The sequence below is a fragment of the Sinohyriopsis cumingii genome, chromosome 9 (genome assembly GCF_028554795.1).
Source record: "Sinohyriopsis cumingii isolate HCF-2022 chromosome 9, ASM2855479v2, whole genome shotgun sequence".
NCBI classification, from domain to species: domain Eukaryota; kingdom Metazoa; phylum Mollusca; class Bivalvia; order Unionida; family Unionidae; genus Sinohyriopsis; species Sinohyriopsis cumingii.
The window spans coordinates 38,610,686-38,628,759 of record NC_142969.1 but is presented as its reverse complement, the minus strand read 5'-3'; the positions used below and the strand labels follow the sequence as shown (position 1 = coordinate 38,628,759).

The 18,074-nt window shown below is 35.7% G+C and overlaps 1 protein-coding gene across 1 annotated transcript in view; it reads right to left on the bottom strand.

Annotated features, from left to right (window-relative positions):
- Positions 1–18,074, bottom strand: part of LOC149791589 (xanthine dehydrogenase/oxidase-like) — a 123,789-nt gene that overhangs the window by 85,194 nt on the left and 20,521 nt on the right. Inside the window, exons 7-12 of the mRNA XM_089970142.1 lie at positions 17,253–17,327; positions 10,387–10,461; positions 7,591–7,732; positions 5,149–5,322; positions 3,372–3,448; positions 1,894–1,984 (exon numbers count right to left, since the gene is read on the bottom strand). Of these exons, the coding sequence (XP_089826268.1) occupies positions 1,894–1,984; positions 3,372–3,448; positions 5,149–5,322; positions 7,591–7,732; positions 10,387–10,461; positions 17,253–17,327 (634 nt within the window). The remainder of the gene's footprint in view (positions 1–1,893; positions 1,985–3,371; positions 3,449–5,148; positions 5,323–7,590; positions 7,733–10,386; positions 10,462–17,252; positions 17,328–18,074) is intronic.

Below are 18,074 nucleotides of genomic sequence, written 5' to 3'. Positions count from 1 at the left end.
GCTGGACTAGATGGTGTATTGGTGTTTTTGGTAAGCATGAGAAATGATGGTCATGATATGACTTTACAAATCAAACTTTGTTGTCACATGTGTTCAGGCAGATTTGCAGAGAAAATCATTCTAAAATGTATTATTAGATTGAATGGCCATGGCTGGGTAGTTATCAATGTGTAGATTTTACTTATTCACATACAATGTAATTGAAGCCGAAAGGACTTTATGTTAACTTTAGGAAGCGATGAGGTAACAATTTATACCTCAATAAATACCCAACCATTTAATCCTTATAAATCCAATTTACCTAATTTCTGTCTCCATATCAGCAGATTTCATCAACAAAGCATTCAAAATTAGGTAGCTCTTAGTTTTGTTTCATTAGCTAACTTCACTGCACCAGAACATCTAGCCTCGTCTTCACTAGCCAAAGATCATCGACTCTTCTATAGCATTATACAGTACAGTGTTAGAGCAGGTTATGCCAGTGATCTAAGGAACTTGGTCATTTTTGTAAATTTTGTTTGGTTGTTTTTCTTTAAACCAGGCTATTACTCTTTTTTTTTGGCAAGAAAACACGTGTATGGCAGGTAGCAGATAATAAAGCAGTAGTATATACATAACACAGGTAATACATATAGAGTAGTAATACATACATAATGTAGCTTATATACATAAAATAGCAATATTTACCTAAAGTAGTAATTAATTACATAATGCAGGTAATATATATATATATATATATATATATATATATATATATATATATATATATATATATATGCAGGTACTATATATAAAGTAGCAGTACATTCATAATGAAGTAATATATACATAATGCAGGTAATACACACAAAGCAGTAATATATACATCAGGGGTTGGCAACCTATTTTACATAGTGTGACACTTTTTTCTGTATTAATTACAATATGAATTAGCGCATGCCACCACTAAGAGAGTAACACTGTTAAAATCAAGATTTTTGGTGCCTTTCATGTGCTACACAAAACCTCATGATGTGCCACCTTGTGGCATGTGTGACATAGGTTCATACCCCTGATATACATAAAGCAGGTAATACAGGTAAGGCAGATAATATAAACAAGTCAGGTAATATATATCATACAATAATAGATACATAAAGCCGTTAATGAACACAAGATAGGTAATATATATAAAACAGGTAATATGCACAAAGCATAAATAGTGGTGTAGGCAGATAACTTTCAGAACGTTTGTTGCGAAAAGCAAGCATGTGAGGGCTGGAATTGTAAAGAAGAATATCTACATAAAGGAGGTAATGTACACAAAGCAGCAACATATACATAGAGCAGTAATATATATATATATATATATATATATATATATATATATATATATATATATATATATATATATATAATAGTGTGTGTGTGATTTGGATTTTTAACGTAGCTTTAAAAAAAAAAATCAGTCATATCGCTACGATGTCTGCAATGTGACAGGATATAGTGATGTCTAGCACTGATGCCCCACCCAGTCACATTATCCTGACACCAGGCCGACCAGTCCTAACACTAACCTCTTAATGCTGAGCGCCAAGCGAGGTAGCTGTTAGTACCGTTTTTGTTAAGTCTTTGGTATGACTTGGCCGGGGATCAAACCCACGACCTCCCGCATCCAAGGCAGATGCTCTAACTACTAGGCCACCTGAGCGGTCATATATAATAGTAATAGATACATAAAGGTAATATATATAAAGTACTAATAGTATTTCCGTATTTCTCAGATTTTAATTCTTAGGAAACAAAATGATTCTCACAGAGATTTCATGCAAAAACATGGCACTAACATCTCTAATATGCATGTGAATGAATTCTAAAGAAAATGTTAAACATGCATGCATCCAAACTACTTACTAGAAACTGTGACAACAACTGCACCTACTGCACTAAGAAGTGGGACAAAGTCAAAGTTGGAACATCCTGCTGCAATATTTCCTCCCAGTGTCTGCAAAGATAAATAAGCAGCAGTTCAAAAAAATAACAAATATGATACAATACGACAAATATTAAATATACACTAACTGACATAATACCACACTGCAAACTTAAATATTATTATTTGGGAACTTTTGCACGTTTAAAGCTCATTATAATGATCTTGTTACATGCATACACATACTAGTAGAGATATCTCCCTTTGTCTATATTGGGAGCTCTTAAATTAGGAGGTAAATTCTTCCTTCACAAATGGCCATGCTGAATAAATCACATGTAAGATCAGTTTCTGAGAATGATTTGACCAGCCAAGTAGAGTGGTAAAAAGATACCAACAATGGCACATTCCAGGTAAATTGTGATGTTAAGTATCTGCCAATCCTCCTGGCAGTTTGTAACACAGTTCTAAATTAAATAGTGCCAATCCCCCTGGCAGTTTGTAACACAGTTCTAAATTAAATAGTGCCAATCCCCCTGGCAGTTTGTAACACAGTTCTAAATTAAATGGTGAAAGATACTAATCATGCATTGTTCCAAGATATCGTTTTTTTTCTAAAGTGGTTGCAATCCCATTGGCAGTTTGTACCCACCCCCTTCCAATTTTAAAAATGAAATGCCTCAAGGACACAAAAAGGTATAAAACTTAGTCCTTTCATCAATTTTTTTTTTAACCTGACGGTTGAAAGGCGGCATCATCTTCTTTGTGTTTCAAACTAAACAGAAGCTTACGATGTAAATGACAAGCCTGCTCAATGTTTTTTCCTGGGTTCTGGACAAGTTCATGTCGATAAAGTGTCCGAAATTATAATGCTAGTATTGTCACTACATAATGGCCTTTGAGATAAAGATCCACAGAGGAAAATAGTTATAATTATTGTGTGTGTGTGTGTGTGCTTTGGATTTTTAATGTAGCTTTTTCAATTTTTCAGTCATATCGCTATGATGTATGCATTGTGGCAGTTTACAGTGATGTCTAGCACTGGGGCATCATGCTGCAGAGATGTAGCATGATGTCCCACCCAGTCATATTATCCTGACACCAGGCCGATCTGTCCTAACACTAACCTCCTAATGCTGAGTGCCAAGCGAGGCAGCTGTTAGTACCATTTTATAAGTCTTTGGTACGACTCGACCAGGGATTGAATCCACAAGCCCCTGCATCCAAGGCGGATGCTCTAACCACTAGACCACCAGAGTGGTTTATAATTATTTAAAAAAATCACTAAGTGAAGATATTTGGTGGGAGCATCAATAATGTATGTGATAAACTGAAAGGAATTATTGTAGTTTTATAATAGTCGAATTTCATGTTACAGTTACGTCTGAAACCTTATTTTGAAATGACAAAATTAACCGTAACATTATGAAATCTGTTATTCTCTAAATGACAAACATACCGCCACATTTCTGATTTGATCCGATCCATATCTACGGATCATGTGTAGAAATGCTGGAATATACCTCTGCTTCTCCTCTGTAAATAATGTGGGTATACAGTATGAGACGAGAATTATACTACCTATATTATCCAAAAATATAAATGGAATATTTCATCTACTAAGATTTATGTCATTTACAGAATTTAACACATTATAATCAGGCAAGAATCTTCTCTTTATATATATGTCTGTGAACCAGTCCAGCTTTCTTTAAACGAGATTAGCACTTAGCAACATAATGTAAGTAACAGTAGAATAATATGTGTATTCCGTATTACTGTATATACGTGTATACAAATTAGATTAAACTGCAAACAACACAGACCCTGATTTGATAATGCACAGAATCAGGGTCTATACTGTTTGCTCAGCAGATTAGTCTTAACAAACTTCATCGCCCGCACATAATAAACAGACATACATGTGACACAACTAGGACGTCAAACCAGTAGATTTACAAATTTTTATACGTAGATTGTTTTCTACAAGTAGATATTTTAATGACATAAATTTTACATTTTTAATGGGGAATAAAAAGAAAACAAGTGGATTTTTTTATATATATCTAAAATGCATTCTCTTCATACTCTACAGAACAGAAACATTTGAACACAAGGCAGATTTTAATGGAAAATGTTACAATAATAATGAATGAATACAAGTCAGGGTATGAAAATGTATGTAACTGAATGAATTCACAATAATCCAAAAATCGTGATTTAGTCCAAAATATCAATAAGCACTTAGTCATTCCAATGAATAATTTTTAAATAAATGATTATACTCAAATTATATCTGAACACAACAATTACTCTTGAGTCTGAACTTAAAATAGGAATGAATAATTCTGTTTATCATAACCTTATATACAAATCTAAGACAAAATAAAATGACCAAGATGTGGTTCAAAAGTTCACTTCCAAAACCTCTAAGATCAAAAGGCCATGTCAACATGTTTACAAATACTACGTTGAAATACTACCTACAATCATGGATATAAGTTAAGCACACATTAAAGGAAGACTGGTTCCGATTGGTTTCAGTTATGTTTGGATAGAATGTGTAAAAATTCCATTTTTTTTTTAAAAATAAAGATTTAAAAGCATTTAGTTTTCAATATAGTTTATCCTGAAGGAAATTTATGAAGAAAAACCAACTACACCATTATAAAGAAATATTTATTCACAGTTACAAAATGAGTATTCAACAATGCAATCTGACAGACCCCATACTGTCACCTCCCTTCGTCAATTTCCATCCCTTTATTAGTTTTCTTAATAAGTTTTCTCACACCCTCACTTATAGTACAGTCAATGTTTTTGGATCCCATTGTGCAAGACTTATCATGGGAGTGGTGTATACAAGTTATAGTACAGTCAATGTTTTTGGATCCCCTTGTGCAAGAGTTATCATGTGAGTGGTGTATACAAGTTATAGTACAGTCAATGTTTTTGGATCCCCTTGTGCAAGAGTTATCAAGGGAGTCGTGTATACAAGTTTTTCAGTCCTAAAGAGAAATGATTTAAATAAGCATATTTTACACTACCTAAATTGTCACTCCGTAATTCAAATTTCTTTAGAGAATGACTTGGATTGGCTAAGTGGATAATACCTTGAAGTATTGCTGGGAAGTTGAGGGTACTGATTTATGTATGTGTGTGGCTATGGGGGTTGGTGTAGTGACGGTGTGTGCACTGTGTTTTGGTCTATCTGTCCAAATGTTTTTCCATCTCACCTGGTAAACTGATTGCCGCTGATTTTAGTTCAGTCTCAAGTTCACTAAAGGTAAGTCCAGCCCCAATTTTCATCCCAGTCTCTTCAAGCCTGAAGAACTTTAACTCAGGTAGATCACTCCCACTGATTAAGTAGGTCTGCTCTCCTAGATTTTTATGCATCTTCGTAAGATATGCTAAAAAAGGAAAGAAATAATTCGTGCTGACATCGATTATAAATGTGTTAGTAGAACACAAATACTTCGCTGCATGGCTGGAATGCTCAGTTAAATGCTAAACTGAACTGAAAGAACACACCGATGAAAACACTGATGTAAGATAATATGTTCACTACACATTTACTACAAGCTGTGCAGAAAAGAAATATTAATTACCCTGAATGAGAAATATATCACATAATTTCATTCACAATAGTTCATTCAGCTCACCTTGTATCTTGTGCTGAGAAATGGTGATAAACCCCAGAACAGCATCCATGTCTGCAATTCAGTGAATTTTCACAACAACATCTTGAGATGTATATAAACTTACCTAACTTGTTTCATGCATGAATGATTTCAACACCAACACCACTCACTCAATAAATATTGAAACAGAATGGTCTGTGTAATCCACAATCTTGGTGCTGAAGTTATGGAAGAGTCCATTTTTTAATTAAGAGGTTATGAGAGTCACTGCATGCAACTAGTAAACAAACATAGTTTGCATCAACTAGCTTTCATAAAACTATTAATTTTTTTATTTAAAGTCTATTTATAATATGCTTTGTCTAATGAGCAGATGCTTATTTGCAAGTAGCATGCAACTACTTCCACAAATGCTTAGTCCTGTATAAACAACAGACTCTTCCATAACTTATAAATCCACAATACACACAGACAATACTTTTTCAGATTGTATCAAATGTGTGGTGGTGCTCTGTATGTTGATAAAAATGGTGCTTAAATAATTCATGCACAAAATAAATTCAGTAATTTAAACCACATTTCAAGATGTTTATGTTAAACTTCACGGAGCTATAGATGCAGCTATCAGTCTTGATGTGTGAAATGAAAGAACTATAGTTTTTACCATTTCTGAAGTTAAATCAGAGCAAAATACCTATAATATGGTAAATATATTAATGTATTAAGCTGATGACTCATTAGCTGATGACTAACCATTCATATGAACAATAAACAGATGTGGACTATTATTGCACAAATCATCACATTAAAAGAAAATCAAGAAAGAATGAGAATGCATGTTCCCCAATGTCATTTAATATATTCTCTCAAAAGAAGTACAGATGACTCAACGAGAGAATAGATCAGGGTTGGGGATGATGGTACAGGTTCAGTTTCCAATCCTGTAGGAAACATATTGGTCTTTCAAATGCCGAGGCAAAATGTCAAGAAGAATTCTGAAATCTTCCATTTAGAATCATAAGAACACTTCTCAAGGTAGGTATAGCCCTGTTCAATAAGGGTTATTATCTCCCCTGGTTTATTACCTCCCCTTGCACGCTCTTCATAAATAAGAACACTTCTCAAGGTGGGTATAAGCTATGGGTTTGATTTTGTGGGTTAATGCCACATTTCAGCACAAGATAGGCCATACATGATGGCCATTATAACTGGTGGAAGACAAATCTGGCTAAATCCTGGGATGAAACACTGACCCAAGGGAAGCGTCTGGCAAGCTTTCTCACATACCCACATTAGCTGACCCTGGGAATTGACCGCATGCAGAGGTGAGATGGCAGTGATAGGAAAAGCTGAACATCTTAGACCACTCAGCCACCTGAGACCCCATGAACTACGGGTATCAGTTGTCTATCAAAAACAATAGTTTTCTCAGGTTCTCATGTTTCCTCAACTTCAATGATCCCTGTGAGATCTTGCACTTGATTCTCCTTTTGAAACTTTTCTAATTAAATTCATATTACAAGAGGCCATATGGGTATTCGCTATCATAAGTCAAACTGCCCCATTGACTATAATGACAATATGGCCTTCCCAATCCAAGCATAGTTACTTCCAGCCTTCTCAGGTGGATGAAAGATTACCAGATGTGAGCTCAAATAAGGAAATTGTATACAGTTGGTAAAGATTTATTCATATAAATAAGTACGGGAAGGGTTAAGAGCATATCCCTTAACATTACAAAAATAAATGCTAAAAGCAAATTTCCTTTCAAATCCTATCTGATTTTTGCATTCGAAAAAATGAAGATTCACATCCTATCTATTGGCATGCATCTGTCAACGATAAATTATGTTTTATTCCTGCAGTATGTGTTGTCATGGCTAACTCTTAGTGATGACAAAGACAAATTACATACATGCAGTATTTTTCTCTAACATTAAAAAAAAATAATAAAAAAATGTAAAACGAAAAGATTTTCAATGCAACATTCAAGAATATTTATTTGTTAATGAAGTAAATTATTGAGCAGAAATGTACCTAATCTTGTGTTTCCCATGACAATATGAGCAGATGGGTATTTCTGTTTCAGTGAAAGCAGTTCTTCCAGATTTGCTGGTACAAACCATAACCAGTTACCTCCCTTGAAGAGCATGGCTCTTTGGGGATTGACTTCTGCCAGCTTAGAACAGAAAGAAAACAGCAACTGTGTTATATGTGATACAAGGACATTTAATTGTTTCTTTTTTCTTAAATGTAAAATGATATAATGTGTTTTTAAACTAAAATGACCCAAATGGAGAAAATAAAAGTCTAAATCCCAAAAAATGAAATACGTAAAAATTTATAAATTTAAAAATTGTTGTAATGCCACAAAAATCTATCATAAATAATCACAAGTTGGGTCCAACAGCAAATTTCACAGACCCAGATTTGCCATCACATAATGCAACAGTAGATCTGGGTCTCTGCAGTTCATTAAGAGTAATCAGTTGAACAAACAACACAGACCCTGATCTTTCGGCATATTATGTGATGGCAAATCTGGCTCTGTGTTGTTTTCAGTACTCAAATCATTTACATATGCATATAAACAAGCATTCAAATTTTATTTGCCTACATGTAAACAATGAAAAAGAGTTAAAAGTAAAATGTAAAATGTAAAAAGTTGAAGTACAGACGGCCTCAAGGCATATTAGTTCTATAGCTAATTTAATAACTTTCTGAAAATAAAGTCATCATAAATATATAAATAAAAATGTACATACAATTTTTTTACCCTTCTAATTCAAATGGTTTTTGCTTAACAATGCTAATGAAGTGTTTGTAAAATAACGTCACAGTCCAAAAAGTTTGAAAGAGGTGAAACAATGTTAAAAATTTTTTGTAATGTTCCAAAAATGTAATTACTTAACTTTATGATTATGGATGTAAAATTTCATTCAAATAATTCAATAGTTCTTGTGCAAAAGCACTAAAATATATTCAGGAAAGACATGAACAAAACTAAAAGCTTCCGTCTTTTTTTATAGAGGATCAATAAAAATGCTTAAAAACATTTATATAAAAATTTTCATGAATAAAATTCAACCATTATACGTCAGAAATATTTTAAAAGGTTTCACATGATTTTAAACATTTTTCTTGATTCTGCTATCAAGTTAGCAAAACTGAATTTAAAAAAATCGTGAAGCAACAATTTTCATCCACAGTTATGGAAAAATGGGTACTTGATTTGAAGTACAAGGAAAATTATGCCTGTAAGGAAAACTTTCTCAGAATTTTTTCATTTCAATGATTTTTCAAATTAAGGTAAAGTAAAACTTCCCAAAACAAGAGGCAAAAGTGGACATGAGATGCCACGCCTAGTCAACATCAGACTAAATCGCTAAATACATGAGTAGCTGGCCAAGAAAATTAACGGATGTGACGGACATAATGGATGTCGGAATGGCATTTTCATTTAGAATAAAGTAGACATTATTAGAAGTCTTCTGTTGCATAATCCATGTAAATATGACCATCCATTCAGGGGAAGTAGCGACAGCAAAATGTTTACAACAGCCATCATGGCAGCTTTATTGGAAGTATGACTGGTACCATTTTCATTTCGGATCAACAAGGTATCATAAGAAGTCTACTAGTGGAAACCCCATTACAAGTGGAAACCCCATGTTGATATACCATCTATTTCAGAGAAGTAGAAATAAGAACATTTTCAAGATGGCTACCTTGGTGGCCATATTAGACACCAGATCTGCAGCATTTTCATTTATTACCAACTTGACATTATATGAAATTCTTTTGGTGAAACCCTATGTCAGTATGACTTTCCATTCAAAAGAAGACAAGATTTTCAAGATGGCTGACATAGTGGCCATAATTAACATCAGATGTGCACCATGTTTCATTAGGACCAAATAGACATCTTATGGCGTCTGTTGGAGAAAATTCAACATTGATATAATCATCCATTCAGTAGAAGTAGCTATAGCAAGATTTTTAAAATGGCTGCTATGGTGGCTATATTGGATGTCTGAGTGGCTCCATTTTCATTTAGGATTAACCATACAATAGGATGAATGTGTGTAAAGTTTTATGGCAATCCTCCATGTAGTTTAGGAGAAGTGATTACAACTAGAGTTAACAAATGGACAGGTGATGGAATAAAGGCCATCACATAAGCCCCTCTGGACTATGAAAGTAGAGGTAATGAAATCGTTTCAAGATTTTTCTAAATATTTTATCTTCATCCACATTTGATGGCAAATCAGTACCATTTGTCCAATGTTTAAAGGAATTTATGTTAAGATGTTTTCTGTCAGAGCAGGTCAAATTCTGTTGAGCAGTTTTGTTTACATAAACTTCCTGAAAATGTTTTTCTATTTTACTAACATGGGCATATCTGATGGCAGATTGGCATCATCAGTATGAATCTGAAATGCCTTTACAGAAGTGTGCTTACTGTAAACATTGTTACAATTCTGCTGAACTGTTTTTGAGAAGAACTTGTTAAAAGGTTTTGCTATGTTTGGTTATCACAATGGAAATTTATTCACTTGAGAAGAAATGTCTTTTATTAACAGCGCCATATTTGACAGCAGAACAGTTATCATTTGTACAAATTGGAAAGCTCCTTATTCCAGAATGTTTTCTGACAATTTTGGTTGAAAACTTATCTTGGTCACTGAGGAGTTTTTAACTGATAAAATGTTGATGGATGAGACTCAATATACAATGGATGACACATATTAGATGCAGGGCCATACCGTAAGTTCGCTTGACCGTAAGGCAATATGAGATAAAACAAAGAGAAGTAGCATTCACAACAATTACCTTAAGTCCTGGTGGGAATATTGTTACTTGAGACTCGTCCGTAGGAACATAGATTCTCTTTGCCTTACTGTCACCCTACAGTTATAAATAAATAATAAACACACAATATGACTACAAAAATCCACATTTTTTTGCATTAAATAATGTCCATTGAACTAGAATGTTTTACACATATAACAAGAAATTCTGATACGAAGGAACAAGTGGCTGAGATGGAAAATATGTAAATCATGAATTAAATCTTTTGTTATCCATGTAGTTCTAATGTTTAAATGACATATTCATATGTATGTTATGTCAAAAAAACTATTCAAACCACCAGCCTTTCATATCACTCTACTCTGCCTTCATACATAGCACAAAAAGGATCTCTAAGGAACAAAAAATGTTCATCTCAAATAACACTCATGGTCTGATGGACTTGAAAATGCATGCAGCATGTTATTAAGAAGACATTACAGTACGTGTAACCTGCCTGACAATGAACAAAACAATGTAGATTAACTGCAATGGCTCACTGTTGCCAATCTCCACATTATTTACTGCATATTCCAAACCTCCCTCATTCCTCATTCACACCACAGCCAATCTCCACACTATTTACTGCATATACCAAACCTCCCATATTCACAACACTGCCAATCTCCACACTATTTACTGCTTATTCCAAACCTGCTCCATTCCTCATTCACATCACAGCCAATCTGTACACTATTTACCCCATATTCCAAACCTCCCTCATTCCTCATTCACACCACTGCCAATCTCCACACTATTTACTGCATATTCCAAACCTCCCTCATTCCTCATTCACACCACTGCCAATCTCCACACTATTTACTGCATATTCCAAACCTCCCTCATTCCTCATTCACACCACTGCCAATCTCCACACTATTTACTCCATATTCCAAACCTCCCTCATTCCTCATCCACACCACTGCCAATCTCCACACTATTTACTCCATATTACAAACCTCCCTCATTCCTCATTCACACAAATGCCAATCTCCACACTATTTACTCCATATTCCAAACCTCCCTCATTCCTCATCCACACCACTGCCAATCTCCACACTATTTACTCCATATTACAAACCTCCCTCATTCCTCATTCACACAAATGCCAATCTCCACACTATTTACTCCATAATCCAAACCTCCATTTCTTTCATTTGCACCAACGCCACTGCCAATCTCCACAATATTTACTGCATCTTTCAAACCTCCCTCATTCCTCATTCACACCACTGCCAATCTCCACACTATTTACTGCATATTTCAAACCTCCCTCATTTCTCATTCACACCAATGCCAATCTCCACACTATTTACTGCACATAACAAACCTCCCTCATTCCTCATTCACGCCAATTCCAATCTCCACACTATTAACTGCACATTTCAAACCTACCTCACTCCTCATTCACACCAATGCCAATCTACCACACTATTTTTCTCCACACTATTTATTGCATATTCAAATCACTTCATTCCTCTCAATCACACCATTGCTAGTCTCCCCACTTTTACTGCATATTCCAAACTTCCCTCATTCCTACCCACTCCCTGACCATAATACACAGGCATAATGCAAAATCTGTGTCATAAATATTACTTGTTCCTGCTATGACTACACGCATGAAGTTTGCTCAGAAAATATTGAAAACTCCTCAACAACTGAAATGTTTGGGAGATCTGACATCTGACCCAACTACCCCTTCCAGGGTCAAAAGCTAAGAGTGACACTCCTCTTAAATAACTCAGAGGGTTAAAATTTCAAGAATTTCAAACCAGTGGATGAGATGTGGTAATCGACTAACTGATAGATAGCCATAGAGTGTATCCCAATGAGCATGAGAAAAGAGAAACTAATATTTCTAGTAAATACTTATCCAATGATAATATCTTAGGAGAACTAACTAGCAAATCTATCCCTCCCAGGTAGAATCTTTTAGGTAAAAAGCACAAGCTAACTGCCCAACTAGTTAATAATAGGGCAGAGTGATCTCTCCTTGGTACAAGGATTGATGCCAAATCCCATGAATATTTCAGTTACTACTGGAGTGGAATGCATGCATGCTCTCTATATGCAGGGAGGGTAGGAGGGTGAACTGAGTCCCCAAGACCATCTGTTGGATCCCCATGTCATGATGGTAAATCTTCTCCAATCAGCTTTAAAAAATTGGATTATTTTTCATACTGGGATCTGAGATAAGGCTAGGATGTAGGGCCTGGATATATGTCATTGAGATATTGATTGTGGAAACGATGGGCCTCCCTCCGAGCCCCTGCAACCCTGTTGGCTGCCTCGTAAATCCCTCCACTATAGAAGAGATTGAAAGGGCTGATACTGTGTAGCAAATTCCATCAAACTGATCATTAAGGAGAACATAGGATGGAGGTTGTTAGCATACCTTGGTCCAAGATAGGTCTGTAATCTGGGAGCAGAAAGGACTGAATCTCTTCAAATGTTGTAAGTTCAGTTACTATTATGGCTATAGTATCTTGTCCCTCTATGTTATGAAGTGGACCCTATCATGAATTTGCACACGCTTATTCCGTTGAGATTCATGGTGAAAGGATATAAGATGTGGTCCACATACTGCGAATCAATCATCAAAATATTGGACATAAGGTTGATCTCATGGTCATGAAACTGCAGATCCACTCATTTTGTATTCAAATGGAAAACAGGAGGCATTTATGATATAATACACCCTTAGATGCTTGAGACTCATAACTGATGATGTACTCAGTCCTGAAATGTCTAGAACTGTTCTGATTGTGATTGTGGAAGCAATTGAAAGTAGAATCTTTCATAGATGATTATGACCTTATGTCAAAACTGTAGACCTGGCAGGTAACGTAAAAAAAAAAGAGGACATGACTCGTCCAAGTAAGATCTAAAAATGACAAGGGAACTTGAATGCCTGTTTCATCATCTCTAGATCGTGGTAGTAAGTCAACATCTCCTGTGGTACCTGCAAAGTAGTTGGAGAAGAATGTTGATGATAGCAGAACACTACACTTCCAGCACCTATCACTTCTAACATGTCAATAAGTAAAGTCTCTTGCATGGCAGCAGCTTGAGGGCGAGTGAAGAGACCTCCCTTGAAAATGGAGGCCTTAAGTTGGACATCATATGCTGGAAGTGTTTTGAGGTACTACTGTCAAGATGACCGCAATCGCTTAACCAGCTTGAAGCAGCTGTTCCATTTTTTGTGCTGTTTTTCATGATATATGTGCTTGTTTTCTGTCTTCGTCTACATTATTTTGTTCATCATACATTGGCTGTTCAGTTCATATGTGTTTCATCATCTCGTTGTTTTAGAAACCAGAAGAATTAGACATTTTCTCTGCTGGCTTGCTCCACTGCTACAAATTCCTCTGTTGTTGAACAAACCGCCATCATGTGATACTCACCAGTCAACCCGTTTATGCTATGATGGACCCTCATTAATTGCTTTAAATGATCACTCCTTGGTTCTCCACACTACATTGTGCTCCAGACTAAATGAAATGGAACTACATTCATAATTACTTAATGTAAACAGAAGTGAAAAAAGAAACGTTTCAAAGCTGGCCGGCGTAGAACAGGAAGAATTCTAGTCATCTCCCTTATGCCCTTTCTGGCTCAACAATTTAAAAATTCGACCGTTAATTTAGATAACCTAATTCAAATCCCTATTAAATTGTCAACCTTTGTGTCAAACATCCAACAGATACCTCTGCGTATTGCATTATTTCAATACCCAATCAGTAGGACCACCGGAAAAGCGCACAGAAATAGTTAATTTTATCAAGATCAGAATATCTTTTTCCTGACAGAAATAAGGCTAAAAACATCAGGAGATGAGCCCCAGTGTATGGATCTAACACCCACTGGTTACTCCATCAAATCGTTTGCCCGTCACTCTTGCGGAGGTGGAATTGCTGTCATTATAAAGAACTCCATGATCAAATGTCTTAACCACACCACAACTTTCAATTTCTACCAGTCCAAACCACACTCACACTGGAACAAAGGTCAGTCCATTTTTTCTGCCTATACAGCCCTCCTCCTAGAAGAAAAAACAAACTGACTGAATCTCTCTTTTTGGAGCAGTTTCCGAATCTCCTGGAGTATGGAAATTCGATAGGTGGCAACCTGATTATTCTTGGAGATTTCAACTTTCTCTTTGACTGTCCCAGAAACCCAAACACATCAAAACTCCTAGATTCCATTAATGTTTTCAACCTCAAACAGTCAGTTAACCAACCCACCCATAAACATAGTCACATTTTAGACTGGATTATTCATAGACCTAATGACAATATTCTACGGTCCTCCCTGGTATCCCATGAACTTGCATAAGATCACCTCTGCATTATTTGTCATCTTGACATATCAGTCCCTAACCCTCCACCTTTATCTGCTACTAAGAGAAACCTCCATATGATAAATAGAACCAAACTAATGCATGACATCCAAGCAAACCTAACAACTTGCTTACCTCCTACAGCAGAACAACTTGATAACAGCCTGCATTCATTGCTCGACAAACATGCCCCAGCCATCAAGTGCAGAGTATCAATTCAAAAGTGTTCTCCTTGGTATAGCAGTGTTAGGGCTACTAAAGATTAGGCGCAATACAAAGTCCTCATTATTATTATTATGATTATTATTATTATTATTTAAGTAACAGAAACTGACTTTCTCTAGACAAAAATTGAAGAATCTGATCTGCTAAACGTTAAATTTCATCTCAAACATTTGATACACGTTTCTACTTTTAAAATCCGGACATTCACTCTGACAGCACAATTTAGCATTCGAGCCCTGTGATAATCATGTTGAAATATATACCAGCATTTTCCAGTGGCCGAATACTAAAAGATGACCATATCATGAATTTTCTTTATTCTACTTTTAGTAATACATGATCCCATTGGTCAAGTATCAGAATTGACTCTTAAGTTCGAAAAATAACTAAGTGCAAAATATGAAGCTGTGGAGTGGAACTCGGTCTATTTCAGATTAAAAAACGTGTGATATAAAATATAATGACAACTCAAATTTTTTTTTTTAATGCGGGTAAGAATGATCCATAAGGGTGTCTATATAAACTGAACATCTTCCACAGGAAATGCCTACCAGCACTTGTGGTCAGACTGATCCAGGAGAGTGCCTTATAGACTGAGCATCGTTCACAGGAAGTGTTTAGCAGCACTATGCAAGTTAGACTAATCCATGCATAACTGGTTTCATGAAGTGTTGGAATAATGGTACCAAACTGGGCATCATACTGGGGAAGAGTTTGGCAGCATTATACATGTCTTGGAACTGGACAAGTCTGTCTTCTGCTGGCTATTACTGTAGATCAATTGTGGTTATGGCCCACTGTGATCAGTTACAAGGCCAAAGCCAGTCATGAAGGAACATGACCATCTTGGCTAGCATGATATAGTCCAGTTCTTGATGTTGGGACTGAGTACGGGAAATTGATCCATGTATCCAGTCCAACATCACCCAGGTGGGCAGATAAGCATTTTTAGTTTTTAAGTTTTAAACCTGGGGTGGCTGGATTTGCAAGGCAGTAGTATTTCTCCTAAGGTATTATGATTAGGTAATTTATTCAAAGAAGAAACTGAAGTCTGCAGCAAAACAGGATTATTTTCATGCTGTGCTCAGTTATCTCTACCCCACAATCAGCCCTTACAAATATGTACAAGTGTGATCTCCCATCAGGCTGCTCCCATTGGACTGGTCCTAATTCCAAACTCTTTGTGCACATCTACTGACCACTCACTATCAAATCTCAAAGTCTGTATTAAAGGTGTAGGTGTAGCTGTATAATGTAACAGAGCCTGTCAAATTATTTCATATTTTATGTACAATAATATATACACACAATTTTCTCCACCCCCACAAGCACCAATCATTGGTGTTGGATTGAAATTCTTAAACAACTGTGCACATCTACCTAATAGCACAAATCATACTCCAGTCTAAAGAAATTCTATTAGACTGTTGGGTAAATAAGGAGTTATGGCAATTTCTCCCCTTCCCACGATTTTTTTTCTATTCCCCACATATTTTGGTTTGTTTGTTGTGGGGTTTAATGCCATTTTTTAGCACACAATAGGCTATGCATGGCAGCCAGTATTAATGGTGGAGGAAGAACCCGGGAAAACCTCAGGTAGAACCATCGACCCACGAGAAGTTACTGGCAGGCTTTCTCACATACCTAAAACCTAGACTCGAACACATGCAGACAGAGGTGAGATGGCAGTGATCCATAACAGAGAGCGCTTTAGACCACTCGGCCACTCTGGGCCCCCACATATTTTGGTGCCATAGGGGTAAGATCTGCTTTTAGACATAATGCTGGCAGCATCTCTGATTCTAATAATAGTAAGTATGTCATCAGCAAAGATAAACTGGCGCAATGGCTAGGACAAGCAGTCTATTTGGAGCAGGAGCCAACCACGTCTTGCCTTTATACTGTTAAATCTACTGATCAACACATTAGTTAATTCCTCCATAGTAGTTGCCTTTAAACTAATGCAGTACTTTAGCACTGAAAGACCACTGCTAGGAGAGACCACCTATCTTGAGAGACCACATTCTCAATGTATGGATATATTCATTATATATTTTTATGACCTGTCATGGGAGACCACCTGTCTTGAGAGACCATTATTACTTGGCAGAGTGGGTGGTCTTTCTATACAGGTTCTACTGTATTAGATGAATATTTTAGGAAAAGTTGCACAATATTGTACACACCCAGGCTTGCACAGATAGGGAAAATAACAGAACAACACCATTACTTTGAAAAGTTGCAGGGAATATTACCACTGATCCATTGATTGCACACTTACAATTGGATCTGTGACTTCTGGCATATTTTTGCAACAATGTTCTCCCATTATACAGCCATTCTGTTTATTTTCATCCTGAAATTTGATTAGAAAGAGAAAATTATGAAAGATATGTTTTTGCAAAATAAATTAAATTATAAAGCGAGAAATGTGTTCACAGAATATAAATAACCTGCCACAATAATCTACATATACTTTTGGTAAGATGGTGTTCACCCCACCAAAACATATAAAGACATAAAGATGCATGATGCTGTAATCAACAATGCCTATGAAACTTTACCTCAAGGTAAAACTTCACCTAGATTTGCTTAAAATGGCATATCATGTCAAAACCACGTTTTTTAAAATTAAAATACACCTTACGCAGAACAATTATGAAAATTCCACTCATCCAGTAATGTAGGCACTAAAAGCTTTTAACAGACTAGAAAAAATTCTCACTCAACCATCTATTATAAAAATATAAATGTTGACAATTTTAGCAAACTCTATTTGATTTGTTTCAAAGGTTGTTTTCTGGAACTTACTTTGTGATCCTTCTATCACCAGATATAAGAAGTTACAAACTGAGACCAGTCTGCTCTCCCTTTGGTAAGTGTTTATTAGTACTTTAGAGTGAGAATGAAATGCTTTTATGAACTTAATCAAAACAATTGGAAAAGAAATTTATGGTAGAAAATATAGACTTTCAATGAAAAATGTCTGAAATATTATCAACAGAATAACCCTTTTATTAAGGAATGGGTGAGTGATTTGAAAATTTACTGAACTACCAGACATTTTCACTCATGATTTCAAATTGGCCATATGACTGTTCAA